This window comes from Stegastes partitus, unplaced genomic scaffold (genome assembly GCF_000690725.1).
Source record: "Stegastes partitus isolate 25-593 unplaced genomic scaffold, Stegastes_partitus-1.0.2 Scaffold204, whole genome shotgun sequence".
NCBI classification, from domain to species: Eukaryota; Metazoa; Chordata; class Actinopteri; family Pomacentridae; genus Stegastes; species Stegastes partitus.
Window position 1 is genome coordinate 351,472 of NW_007577935.1, and position 14,422 is coordinate 365,893.

General features: G+C 41.7%; 1 protein-coding gene across 1 annotated transcript in view; it reads right to left on the minus strand.

The window, feature by feature from the left end:
• Positions 1-438: 438 nt before the first annotated feature.
• The window catches only part of lrfn1 (leucine rich repeat and fibronectin type III domain containing 1), a 113,125-nt gene continuing 99,141 nt past the window's right edge, over positions 439-14,422 (minus strand). Inside the window, exons 4-5 of the mRNA XM_008280639.1 lie at positions 5,303-6,698; positions 439-2,375 (exon numbers count right to left, since the gene is read on the minus strand). Of these exons, the coding sequence (XP_008278861.1) occupies positions 1,475-2,375; positions 5,303-6,678 (2,277 nt within the window). The 5' untranslated portion in view covers positions 6,679-6,698 and the 3' untranslated portion in view covers positions 439-1,474. The remainder of the gene's footprint in view (positions 2,376-5,302; positions 6,699-14,422) is intronic.

The following is a 14,422-nucleotide window of genomic DNA, read 5'->3' on the forward strand; positions in this document are numbered from 1 at the left end:
TCCTATGCATCGAGTGTTTACACGCAGCACTGCTTTCGGATGCTAAAAAGAAGCAAATAAAGCAATATATGACCCCCTTTTCAAGAGCTAAAATTGGAGCTTCAGAAAAACAAGTGCAGGATGCTATGCAGGCTTTCAGCTAATAACCGTTATTAATGCAATCCTCACTGCAGTCTGACATTAATTAGGAACCTTGCAGAGCTTTGTCTCCCCCTTGTGGACAGCAACAGATTTTACAATCCTGGTAATAATAGCCAGCCGCATTTGAATTCAGCGCCGTCACCTTGTCCCTCGTCGTCCCACACACGGCTCTGCTCCGTGGACGCTTTCACAGAAGCCTTATAAATAGCACTCAGGGATCAAATATTTATCATCTCAACTCGTGCGCTCCTCCCTGCACACTGCCACTCCTGCAGCACAAGAAGACAATGCCACTGATACAGTTAACCCACACAAAAAATTTAATACCCTTCGTGAGGGGATAAATGGTCCAAACTTTGACATACTAAATAGGGACAGGTGTGATGACACAGGTTTTTAATGTAAAAACTTGCAGCCAACACCCAAATGCTTTGTAAAAAGTCATGTGACATATGACTTACTTACTTACATAGTTAGTACACATACACCAAAGTTTTAATATACTTATATATGTCTTTTTTGTTTGTTGTCTTTTATCTAGACCAGCCAGATACAGTACCGATTAATATACAGTCACATCTGGAACAATACCTATTTAACATCATACAGTCCGACCGGCAAGGAGGAATCCATGGCAGGTTTCCGCGTCCGTCCCCTTCTACGCTAACATTAGAAATCGGCATTTGTAAAATTCTGTTCTTTTTTTTAATTATTATTATTGTATAGACTGGTGGTGATACTTGTCCTTGTATCTCGTGTCTTCTGTGCAAAAGTTTTTTTTGTTTTTTTTTTCTGAAAGAAACCCAAAAACATGATTGACATAACAGGATACCTGGCTGTTCACTTTACAGTTATGATTAAGTTTTTTTTTTTTGTTTGTTTTTGTCTTTTTTAACAATTAAACAGTCACATCCAAACGCCACACCCCCTTGGCATGTCACAGAAAAAGGAGAAAATTAAAAAATCCAACGTAACGCTTCCCGTTATCATGGTGGGAGGCAATGATAGAGAGGAAGGTTTATGACTACAGTGAGCAGCATCCTCCATTCGTACATTTTTTAATCTTTTTTTTTTTCTTTCTTAGAATAAGGCACTGCTGCATAAAGAAACGACATGGCCAACAAACCTCTCTGGGAGTATGATGGGGAGCCAGGATGAAAGGAGACTGTGTTCTTCTCCAGCAACTCACAGAAAGTTTGCATGTGTACGTAAATGTGCTTTATCATTTGCTGAGTGCAGGAAAAGTGTGTCGTATGGCATGAAGACATAGTTGTGTTTTTACATGTGTATGCTTTTGTGTGGCTGAGCCGTTTTTTTGGCTACACTGCTTCCTTCAGACTGTGCTCTCAAGCATCCACTCAGTGCTGCTGAAAGTAACTCTCCTGTTGGCGAGCGGCGACGACTCCGTGTTGAGCTGGTTGGTGGACTTGTGCCACCTCGTCCTCGCTCTGCGTGGGTAACTATGACTCTGAAATATGGAGTAATCCCCACCGTCAAAAGAGAATCTGTGCCTAGTTCGTGCCAGCTCATTAGGGAGCAACCCCATGTTGGCCAGGGCACTCTTCTTGTCCTTGAGCCTGGGAGCCTCCTTGGTTCCAGCATTGGGGCCTATGAGACACAGGGACATGGTGGAGCCCGTCAGGCTGCTGTCCGTCTGCGTGTCCTCAGATGGGGGTCCGGAGCGCTGTGCATCCAGGCTGGTTCTCCTCTTCATCTTGTCTAGAGACAGCGGAGGCAGCTCAACCTCCAGGATGGCAGTGGTGGCTCCTGGATCCTCCCTCTTCTCACTGTCCACCCTCAACACCAGCGCCATGCACTCTTTGGGCGCCTGGGCTTCACGCTGGCCTTCGTCAGACGGTTGCTTGGAGGCGGAGCGTTGGAGCCGCTGCTGGCTGCCGTTGGTCTGGGAGTGCATGCTGGTGCTGACCTTGGTCTTGCTGTCCTCTGGGCTGCTGTAGGCCTTGTAACGGATCATCAGGATGATGATGAACACTAGCACTGACGCAACAATTATACCACCGATAATGATGATCATAGTGCCTCCCAGGAACTGGCTGTGCATGAAGCGGCACTGGCTGACCTCACTGGCCGTGTGGAACTGCACACAACCGACCACACGTGTGGCCGTTAATGATGTGATGCCGTCGTCGTAAACCGCCAGGACGCAAAGGTCATACTCCCGTCCTGCTGCCAGATCATTGATTAAGAAGTTCTTGCTGGTGGATGGGATCATTCTGTGGAGAGAGGAAACAGCATGGCGGTGAAGATGCAAAGGATTAATCATGAGAATTACAACGCCCACATACACCGATTTGCATAAGGTGTATTAAATCACACAAAGGTGGCAGTTCCACACAACAAAAAGGCAACAGGGCCATCAGTGCTCCTGCATTAAGAATCGCTCATTCTTGGGAGACAAACATAAAAAGCACCGCACTTCATTAGAGTTGACTTATAAGAGAATATTTATATCGTAAAATAGCTGTGAGATGTTATTCTACGGGGTTTGTGTACAAAATGACAGCAAAGGTGATAAACAAGGCAGAAGAAGCTCGCAAACATTGCACAACAGCTGCAGGCTGCAGGACAAGTGACGCATGATGTGAAGACAGTTTTGATGTGTGAATACCTAAGGTCACAGTTTGTCGGCAACTGCGAGATTACACGACTCTAAATACGAAGGAGAAAGCCATTGTCTTCAGGTCAACATTGGCGTTAATATAATTAGAAGCTTGTTCCTTTTCCCTACAGGGGGACTTTGATGGTTATCATTTGTAGGTAATAATGTAGCACCTAAAGACAAAACAACACTCAGCTCCATGCTGAAACAGGATGAGAAAATTATACAGGAGAGCTACTCATTATATCTGATAAAGCCTCAAAAAAAAGAAAAAAGAAAAGAAACAAAGTCAACCACTATTATTACCTCGCTCCATGAATTTATAAATCCTGAAATACATCTCGCTACAATAAATTCAGCTAATTTGCGTCACATATTGCATTAGAAACACATGAAAGTTGTTCGCATATTTTCACAAGGTCTGCAAATGGTAGTTTTACCCTGAAAGAGTGAACTCATTCTGCATAAAACATGAACATTTTTTTAATTGTCACTAAGGGTTACTCATACAGCCATTTTCTCTTTTCAATTGGACTACCAATTTGCATTATATTGCGACTCACGATAATCAACTCGCCTACCTTGAAAATGTATTCCTCTACTTTTTTTGTAACCAAAGCAGTTTGGTATTTTTTAAGCACAATAAAGTACAAAATTATTTTCAAGTTATGCCACTTTATACTAATACGCCACTAAATTAAATTTACAGTTATTAGCTTTTCAGATGTTGCCAATTAAACCATCAAAAAATATATGTAGCAGTTAAAAATGGCTCCAACTTAACTCCTCACATTGTTGAAATACACGTGTACATACAATTTCCCTGCATTTGTTGCTCCTGTCACATTTTTGCTGACTGTGGGCTATTTTTTCTTTTCATTTTTCACCATTTTTCGCAATATAAAGTCACCTACATGGAAACAGCACAACCATGGCCAGAAGTAGGAATCATTATTTTTGAAATAGCAAGAATAGCAAAGACATAATGCTATAAATTGCACACAAAAACTGCGATAATTGGAGGGGAAAAAAATGTAATCAATCTGCAACATTCTTCCATATGCCCACAAGTGTATATATTGCAAAAATACTGCATACAGGTGATATTTTACAACTCACATTATTAATTCTTTTTCATACTTGCCTCCTTTCAGTGCTGATTAAAAACAGCCTTCAGTTCAGCTCAATTTGTCAAAACCAATTTTTATTATGTGACACTTCCAAACCACTAATGGCCTAATAATTGTGAATATTTTTTACATTTTTTACATTCTAAGATTGGATTTGGTTAACTTTTTCATCGTAGCAGCACATCACAAAGGATTAGTTCAAGGACAGTTGAAATTCTGAGGATTTTTTCTGTTTTTACAATTTTGGGCTCTAAAATATAGTGTGATTTTGGAGATTTAAAAAAAAAAAAAAGATGATATTCCTTTCAAACCTGCTGGTAGATTTTGGGGTTCAAATGGTTAATTTAGCAGCAATAATCTATTAATAAAACACTGATTGGGGCCATTCTGCTAAACAGGCACTTTGACCTCAATATTTTGATTATATTTTACTGCTATCCATCCATTAGCTGCATCATTTCATTATGCAAAGGGTTGTGCACGTCTTTGTATTGTGAAAGAAAGACAGCGTACCTGCAAAAAACCCACGCTATACAGAACCACTTTGTAGGCAACTGTGCTAACCACTTCACCACTCTGCTGTCCTATTAGTAGCATTGTGTCCACTAATATGCTGTATTTTAAATGGAAATATTCATTAAACCTGTGATTTGTGATCTTTTTGATTTGGACCATTTGAGAAAAATCCATAAAATGAATACAAATTTGATTAGCAACACCTTCTGAATCCTCTCACAGCCCTTCAGATGTATCCTGTGAGTCTTTAAAGGTGCCCAATCTAAAGGACTTTTATTGTAAATTCTTTTTTCAATGGTGTAGTATTGTTATTTTTAACGTACAGTGAGTAAATGATCTAAATACGTCTTCCGACACTACAACTAAGCCTATCAACATCTAATCACACTCTGTGTTGCAAGCAATTATTGCAGACGCTAGCTAATGAAACAAACAGTTACATGTAGAGAAATGGTTGGCCCTTGTGTTATTGTTGTAGTCATATTATGTTTTAATGATGCTGAAAAAAAAACATGTGCTCCTTTACAGTGCTGGACTCACAATCTATTCAACTGCTCGCAACAATCTACGAGCACTCAATGAGAGAGTTAAATTTAATTACTGAAAATGTAAAGATCTAAAGTGCACTGCACAATGTCTGCACATTACAGTGCATTTTAATGTGTTTTAATCCATGGAAAAATTCCACCTCAGTTCACTCCCTTGTCTCCACTGTAGGAGTTCTGCTTATTTTTGCACATACTTAATCATTCTGCATCTTTGGGACTTGTCAATCTGCCATAATGGACTGTTGTGTCATTCAGCAGATGGTAACTCCAGATGTCTCACCTTTGCACATGTCCCTGCCGTACCACCCTTTTCTCCCACCATCCATCCCGCCTCCGCCATGGCTTACCTGTACACCAAAGTATCATCCGCTGTGCTGTTGTACTGAATCTGGTACATCCTGATGCCTGGAATGTGTCGCTCGGACGGCCAGCGGATCACAGCGGAGGACGAGGTCAGCTCACTGACCATCACCCTTCTGTCCTGCTTGTCATAGCCCTTGGTGTCATTGCCAGATTTGGAGGAGGTGGTGATGTCTGAGAGACCGGGGTCCTCACGCATGTGGCCTGTGTTGTTAACAAACAAGGGTAAGGGGATCATGTTGATCTCAACAGCCTCTGTAGCGATGCCTGCGGCATTGGACGCCACACAATTAAATGACCCGCTGTCCTTCAGCGTGGTGATGAGAATATCAAGGGTGCCATTATCATAAAGGATGGTGCGGGAATTATTATGCACCAGCTTGCCGTCTGGTGACCGCCAGTGAATATCTGGGTCTGGATCCCCCACAGCTTTGCATTTAAGAGTCACACCCTGGCCCTCCATCACGTAGGGCTTAGTGGCAAGATGTTTGGTGATCAGCGGAGGCTCACAGATAAACTCCTCCTCCTGGATGGACCAGAAGTATTTGTCCATGAGGTGCTCTGGTGAGGCACAGGTCTCTAAATCATCCTCCCTTGTCAGCCTGCGCAGCCACAGCAGCTCGCAGTTACAGTGAAGAGGGTTTCCGCCAAAACTCACGGCCAGAGTGGATGAGTCGGCGCCCTTGGCATCAGACAGGACCTGAGCGTGCTGGAACAGGCTGTCTGGCGGCAACTTCTGCAGCCTGTTAGAGGTCATGTCCAGGCGGACTAGCTTAGTGAGCAGTGTAAAAGTTCCCGCTCCAACGTGGTCAATCAGGTTGTGGTCCAATGCGAGTGAGTTAATGTTGATCATTCTGGCTATAGCTTCCCAGGGAAGGCTGCGCAGGTTGTTATTGGAAAGGTCTAAATCCTCGATGGTGGCAACAAACTCATCAAAGGAGGTGGGGGCCACGTGGTGGATCTGGTTGTTCCCGAGGATGAGGTGCCGCAGGTTGATGAGGCCTTTAAAGTGGTCACTTTTTATAACGCTGAGGCGGTTCCCGTCCATGTGGAGTGCCCGCAGGGATCGCAGACCGACAAAGGCGTGGGGGGTGATCTGGCTGATGGTGTTGCGGGACAACGTGAGGTGGACCAAACTGGTCATGTTGTAAAAGTCTTTCCTGCGGATGATGGTGATGAAGTTGTCGGTGAGTCGCAGCTCGACAGTCTTGCGGTCGATGGTGGGGGGCACAAACAGCAGACCGTTCTTAGCACAGAGCAGGGTCAGAGTGGGGGAGAGGTGCTGGCAGATGCAGCGGCCGGGGCAGCTGTATCCCTTCACCAGAGCTGCACACAGCAGCACGCACAGAACCAGCCGGTCCATTGTTGATCGGTTTCCAGGTCCTGCGTGAGAGACAGACAAAGGGAAGCGGGAGAGACACTGAGTAAAAAATAGAGATCTTTGAATTAATAAATAGGATCATAGCCCTTATGAGAGCCTGCTGCAAAAAATCCAGAATCTGACCAAGATTGCTGAGACTGCCAGCAAGGTATCAATCACAAAATGAAATGAAGCTTTTCTGAAATAATGACACCTGGGATGATGAAAGGCTGTGCCAGCGCTGTGAGAAGCCCATGTCTCTGTAGCCTTTTAATGGAAATATCAGAATGTTTTTTTGTGCCACCAGGCTGCATCACCGCTGGACCGTATAATTTCTGGAATGATCACAGGGCAGTTTTCCTATATTAGGTAACCATGCCATGTACATTTCCATCATGTAACAAGGCTTGCGTGTTTTTCTTGCCCTGGATTCTACATCAGGGTGGAGAATTAAAGGAAAAGGGCGCTTGTCAACAGTGCTCTAGGATTTTTTTACAATTTTTATTTATTCATTTATTTTTCTTTAACAGAAACCTGTCATGTAAATCCCAGCAGCAAAAAGTAAAGGGGAAAACAGCGGGGATGCGGCTCGTTTTTGAGTGCATCCGATGGAGGCATTATTGGGCGATTCTCGGGTTTTGAGGATGTTCTGATACTCTGATTCCCATTTAGAGCTATTGATTTCAGCCTCTGAGAGAACACGCCTGTGGTGACAGGGGTAAAAAGTGATCCTTGGCTGTAATAACCGTAAGAGACCCCAGTGGAGCACAAACAGTGATGTGCCGATGCCATATTGCCAGTGGTTTTACCCTCTTTGGCATCGATCTTGATTGCTGATGCCTTAAGTTTCGCTGCTGATTAGGGATCCTGTTAATGTTGATAAAAGCCCCTCTCCAGTCATTGATTAAACCCCTAAAAACTCATCTCCATGTATCAAAATGTCATATTTAGAAGTTTCTTCCATGAAAATTTCATGGTAGAAATGCTCCGCCATGGCATTGAACGCTTATTTTAATTAGAATGTGCATTCTACACTATAAAATGTACTACTTAAACAAATTAAGGAATCCGGTTGCACTCAAAAAAGGTAAGTAAATATAACCATCCATCCATTTTCTATATCCTGCTTAATCCTCACTAGGGTTGTGGGGGGCTGGAGCCTAACCCAGCTGACTCAGGGTGAAGGCAGGGGACACCCTGGACAGGTCACCAGTCTATCACAGGGCTACACTTAGAGACAGACAACCAAGCACACTCACATTCACACATACGGACAATTTAGAATCACCAATTAACCTCAACATGTTTTTGGACTGTGTGGGAGGAAGCCGGAGAACCTGCTGCACAGGGAGAACATGCAAACTCCACGCAGAAAGATCCCCCAACGGGACGCGAACCGGCCTTCTTGCTGTGAGGCAACATTGCTAACCAACTGCTCCACCTTGCAGCCTAATAGATCAGATTTATGTAGCGCTTTTCCAGACACTCAAACACGCTGTACATTGTCAGTTATTCATTGACACACATTCATCCCGGTGGTGGTAGCTACGATTGTAGCCACAGCTGACAGAGGTGTGGCTGCCATTCTGGCCCTCCGACCTCAAACAATCCATTCAGACGCATTCACACCAGGCAAGGTGGGTGAAGGGTCTTGCCCAAGGACACAACGACCATGACACAGGTTACAGGGTGGAATCGAACCGCCGACCTTCCGATCATTAACTGACTCGCTCTAACACCTGAGCCACAACCGCCACGAAAAGTTTCTGGAAACTTCTCCTGCACTTCTCTCCTGCACATGTGCACTGCTGAGCTCTGTGTTCAGTCCAGGAACACAACGTTTCAAGTCCAGTTTACTCAAGTGTACTTAGATTTATAACTCTTTAAGAAAAAATGACTACATACTCACAGTCCATGAGTTAATTAACAGGAAATCAGTAAAGTACATTAATGTGATTCAAGTAAGCATTGGTATTACATTTTAGAGTGTGTAGCAGATTTAAAAAAAACACCATATGTTAACAAGGTAGACAACCTTGCAAAAAAAAAATCCCACCATGGGGAGTCTACAGCTAAAAGTGATGACACCTGACCTTTCCATTTCCACACTAGAAAAAGAGAAACAACGGACCAACTTAAATGACTTGCTTTAATTGGTAACATGCAATTGAATTAGGTTTATCCAAATTAAATAATATTAATGCCACTGGTTTGAGTTAAATGTACTGAAATTAATTAAATCCTCTTAAATAAGCATTGCTGCAACTTGATTTTCAGGAAAATCAAGTTTAAATTCCTCATTTTTCCAACTGACACTATATACCCACCTCATATCACATCCACTGTTCGTATAGTTTACTCTGTTCACACGTCATTTATCTGTACTTACACATTCATCTATTTTTACATTAACATCTACAGCTATTATATTTATATACTTAGTGTCTGCATACCACTCTCTCCATATTGATCTTCATGTTTATAATATTACATACTGCATACACCCACACTGTACATAATGCCCTTGATGTTGCTTTTGCATTCCTGGTTTGATGCTAAACCTCATTTCATTGTCTCAATACTTGTATTCTGTGCAATTACAATAATGTTGGATCTAATTCAAACGAAGATTTTCTTTACTCTGCAATCCCACTGGAGGAAAATGGCGGCAGAAAAAGTTTAAGAAACGTAGACATCACAACGTCAAATAGTACTAAAAGAGCAGTAAACCTAATTATTGCACTTTTGCTTCAACTAGAATACCAATTTAAAGGGGAAAAAAATGTAATTTAAAGTTGATAGAATCCACAAAACTAATCTTCACCAAAGCAGGAAGACAAATGACATTCATTTGAAAAACAGCACTTTACTTTGACTACAGCTCGAATACACATTTTACAGTGTAGGTGTAGAGATTGACACCAGGACTCCCGCAGCCCATCACCCCAAGGGGTGACATGCTCCTTCCAGACCGGATCCAGCGTGTCAATCAACAGTAACGTCTCTTTTGTAGGGGGGGCAGAATCATAATTTAAATTCAGCTGGCTGTGGGTTGTAGTCATAAAGAATGTCTGTTTTTCAACCATTTGTGAAGCTTTATCCAATTTGTCATGACTAATTTTAGAGCCCCTTTATCTGCGTTCCACCATGTTGAGGAGGTGCTGACGTCCTTAACACCACTGATTTTGTCCCCCATTGTGCCAACAGCAAAAGCATCTAATGCTCACAGTACCCAATAGCCCTAAATTAAATTTGATTTAAAAATGCCTGCGGTGAAATTTGTGGAATATTTTAAATGCCACATGTCAAAATTCATTAACAAAAAAAAACTAAACATGAGCCACATTCCTCCATCTCTCAAGCCCTACCTTGTCCATATGCTTTGCACAAAGACTCTTTTTTTTTTGTTTGTTTTTTACACACCTTAGACTTGATCTGATGAGAGTTGTTGTGTGCTCAAAATAGTGAGAGAAGTAAGAAACTGCGAGTGCTCTGCTGTCATTTTACATCAACCCCTGTTGCATTTGCCAGCCAGCAATGAAAATTCTCAGTTGCTTTTCCTTTTCGCTCCCTTACACACATACACACACACACACGTGCACGCTCACATGCACACGCGCACACTGCTGGCTGGCTGGCTGGCTACTGTCTGACAGACAACAGGGCACCTCGTTAGCTATGAAATACTGCTGTCCAATCACAGCACTCATTAAAATATAGGCTTGTATGATGTCATTTTCTGAGGGAAAGGAGAACAGTCTGAAGTTCAAACCTGTGTGAAAGTTTATCAAAGCCTTTTGATCGCTATTACTTCAACTTTGTACTGCATTACACCAGACCATTAGGTCGCATTTAAGAGAGACACTGAACCCAGACCTTTGCTTGCTTTGCGTTTACACCTCCATCTCTCCTTGTACTCAGTCTGCAGGCTGAGCCATAACTTCCAATTCCGAGATAGAGCAATCAAAACAGAGCGCGCACCCAGTCATTTTCTGTGATCAGCCACATTTATACTGAGGCTTAACTACCTCCTTGTGCAAAAAACACAGACTAGGTGGTACACTGTGTGAGAACATTTCCAAGCCCCCTAGAGAGAATTTATTTATTTAGCAACGCTCCTTTATTGTTGGCAGCAGAGTGTGACTGCCTTGTCTAAATTAATTCTTCAAATTCCATTTTTAAAGACACCGGCAAAGCTAAAACTATACACCAGGCTAGAGCTGTGCACATCATACTTTCTGTGTAATAGATTCCCGTATGAGTGCTAGTAGCGCTAGTTAAATTTTTAACATAATAGTGACCTTGCTTGATTGTTTTAGTATTCAGATGCTAACTAGGCCACAAAGCTCATGGTTTCTCAGAGGACCATCTGTGCCAGAGCATTTCCTGCCACACCGTCGAGGATACTCTATTGATCTTTCAGCATCTCAAGGAGGGGGGAAAAACTTTGTTGCCACGGCAACTCTGGAGGAGAATGTAGGTCTTTGAATTGCATTAAGATGATGTTGAGCCGCCCAAAAAAGCAAGGCTCCAGTCTTAATGGGTGCTGAGAAGGTAAGGAGGGACGTGAACAGATGTGTGAATGGCCAAGTGAATTAAAGAGAAAAGGGCAGCTCCGCCTCGCATTTCTGTCTTTGGTTTATTGCTTAATATCAGTGGCGGCCACCGAATCGATGTGAAGACAGCAGGAGAGCGCAAGGTGAACTGGAGTTCAGGTTTGTTTTCGTGTCCAGTCAAGCAGGAGCTCAACCTTTCATAAGGGATTACTCAGATGGATTATTTAGACACATGCATTTCTAATTACGAATGGCTTGTTTAGGAACTAAATCTGCTGAAACACTGAATGAAAGAAACAAAAATGAAGAAACTGACGCATTCACATATGCCCGTGCAAACAGTGGCATTACCTATGGCACATGCAGTATGTATGTATATATTAACATACAAGCATAAATATTTTACAGCGCAGTAAATTAAAACCTCACTATATTTGTAAACACCACATAAAGTTTCACATTATTTCCTTTCGCATCCAGAAAGGCGAAGGTTATAATTCATCATAATTAATATTTCAAGATTCGCAACCCTCGCAGCCACCCGAGAGTGAACCTGACATTCAACACTGTGCTAAGGTTTTCTAAATCTGGATCCATCCTACGCTCTAAAATCCATCAAACTGACTTTGACATCTATAATTGGCCACAAACGGATGAACTACTACTTGTCTGAAGGTTAGAAAACCTGCATACTTGTAGAAAACAACCAGAATCTCAGATCTTAACAGGGGAGGAAAAAATGAAAAATGAATAAAAATTGAGCTAGTGGTTAAAAAAAATAAGCTCTGTTGCAAGGGCACACCTTATTTTTAGTTTATTGTTTTTCTGGTTCTATCAGAACTAACACAGATTTCTAATCAAAATAGTTGGAATTTAAGCATTACATAAATCTTAAAGACTAAAAAATTGTGGGTAATAAATACTGTTATGCTCAAACTCCCTAATTGAATTACCTATAATGATATTAAGCCTCTGCTAATGCAAAGCCATATCCAAAGTTTTGTTTTATTTACGTTTTTATCGAATTTTCCATCCCATCTATGTTGCGGCTTAAAATGCATACCCGGAATTAGCAAAGAAAATTCAGCGTATATGAAAGCAAAGTAGCTCTCCCCACGGACACTAATGACTGATGACTCATCTGTATTAGAGGTGTGTTTGAGTAGGTGGAAAAACAGCATAAATAAAGAAAAACTTCATGTAAATGCTGGAGGGTTTTGTGAGATAACAAGCTGCTCTGTGCATTACTGTTGGCGCCGATGCCAGAGAGACCTGTTTCCAACTTGTGGTGTTGCCAACAGTGACGACAGTTGCGTAGGGAAGGTTTTCCTACATCAGGAGGTCAGACAGCTCCTTCAGGTGGAGAGGCAAGGTTTTAATTTTTACATTATTCAATGTTTATGCAATGTTTCGTCAGTTCGTTAGTGCATATTTTAATGTGTGGGCATTTTAATAAAGTATAGGCATCCTGCTTGTCATCTCTCTTTAACATATCTACCAGATAAATGCAAAATGCCCCACGATAAAATGAAAAAGCCAGAATCTGAACAGTGTCACAGGGCATTTTGAAAGAAAAACGAGCAAACATTATCGAAGCTGCTAGGAGACAAACATCCAGATTTGCACTCTGAAGGCGACAAGCAACGATTATCCTCACTGTCAATTAATCTGTCAATAATTTCCTCGATTCATCAATTAGTTGCTTGGCAATTAAAATGTCAGAGAATGGTGAAAAATGCAGATCAGTGTTTTTCAAAGCCAAACATGACATCTGCAGATGTCTTATCACACAAAGATATTCAGTTTAAAGCAAAGAAATCAGAACATATTCAAAATAAAGAAGCCAGAATCAAAGAAAACCAAACTGAACCAACAAGCCGACTGCAAAAAATAGTTGAAAATTAATTGTTGCAGCTCCACTGTCCACAGAACTCCACATGAGAGACCGTCAGTTGATGATTTTATCTTAATAAGATGTCATCAAAATGTTCATATTCCTAAATACTGCCATCAATGTTTGCAAATTGTGCATCTGTTGTAGGAAAACTCCACACGCAACACACGTTGTTCACAAAAGCAATTAACATTAGTTTGTTTGGGCTAATGTAGTAATAGTTCATAACAGGAGCTGGGTGATGCTCAAAATGCTAATAAGCAGCTGTCATTACTGTTCAGCCTGTCCAAATGTAACATTGCAAGAGTGTGTGTGTGTCTTTTTGTGTTTTAGCAGATTGTTTGTGCAACAGGGCTTTTCAAAATAAGATGCTGAAATATTAATATTTTGTGAGTTTGGTATCAACTACTACACAACTGGTATCATGGCATCCCTATATATAATTTAAATTGCAAATATACTATCTGAGATGGATCGTGCTTTATGTATAAGTAGAAACAAACATAGATATGATTAATAAATGCTATATTTAGTCATATAATCAGAGAATTCACTTATCATATTCAGAGACCAGAATAATTCTGCACAAGGCATGTACACATGAGCACATTGCAACACACAGCCTCCCACACACAAACACAGGAGAATACATGCAGGAAAACAACTGCATAGCTTCACATCCACGTCCCTACACGTTAATGCACAGACAAAACACACAAAACAATGAAAAAAAGCAGCAAGTCCTCAGAGAAGAAAAAACAAAGAGGAGAATAAATTAACACTACAAGTGCAATTTTCAGCTTGGTTTTCTGGCTCCGACTGGTACTAGAGTGTGTGTGTGTGTGTGTGTGTGTCTGTATGAACAAAAGATAACCTCTGCTGCTACTTAAAAATGCTCTTGATGCTTCACACATTCACAATGGAGAGCGTTAAAACAAAAGCAGGTATCTTCTGGATAATCAAGCTGCTCACCTAAAAAAAAACTAAAAATAAGAGCAGAGAGTGTGTCCTAAAGACTGAACAGGAACAAAACAGAAGCCAAAAGACGGCGTCTCAGACAGCTTGTCCTATTTACGACGGTGCAGCTCCTTCCTGCCGGTGTCTTCTCAACACTATCCAGCTAATACGTTACGCAAGACGCGCAGCTGCAAGGATCGTCTTTGCAATGTTAAAGAAAGTCATGAAATCAACACGCTCGGCTGTCGGCCTTTATCTAAACAGCCACGGGCCGCGACGGGGAGCTTCTTCACCTCCATTTGTTGGGTGTTTTAATTAGGACATCCACAAATTCTCCAGG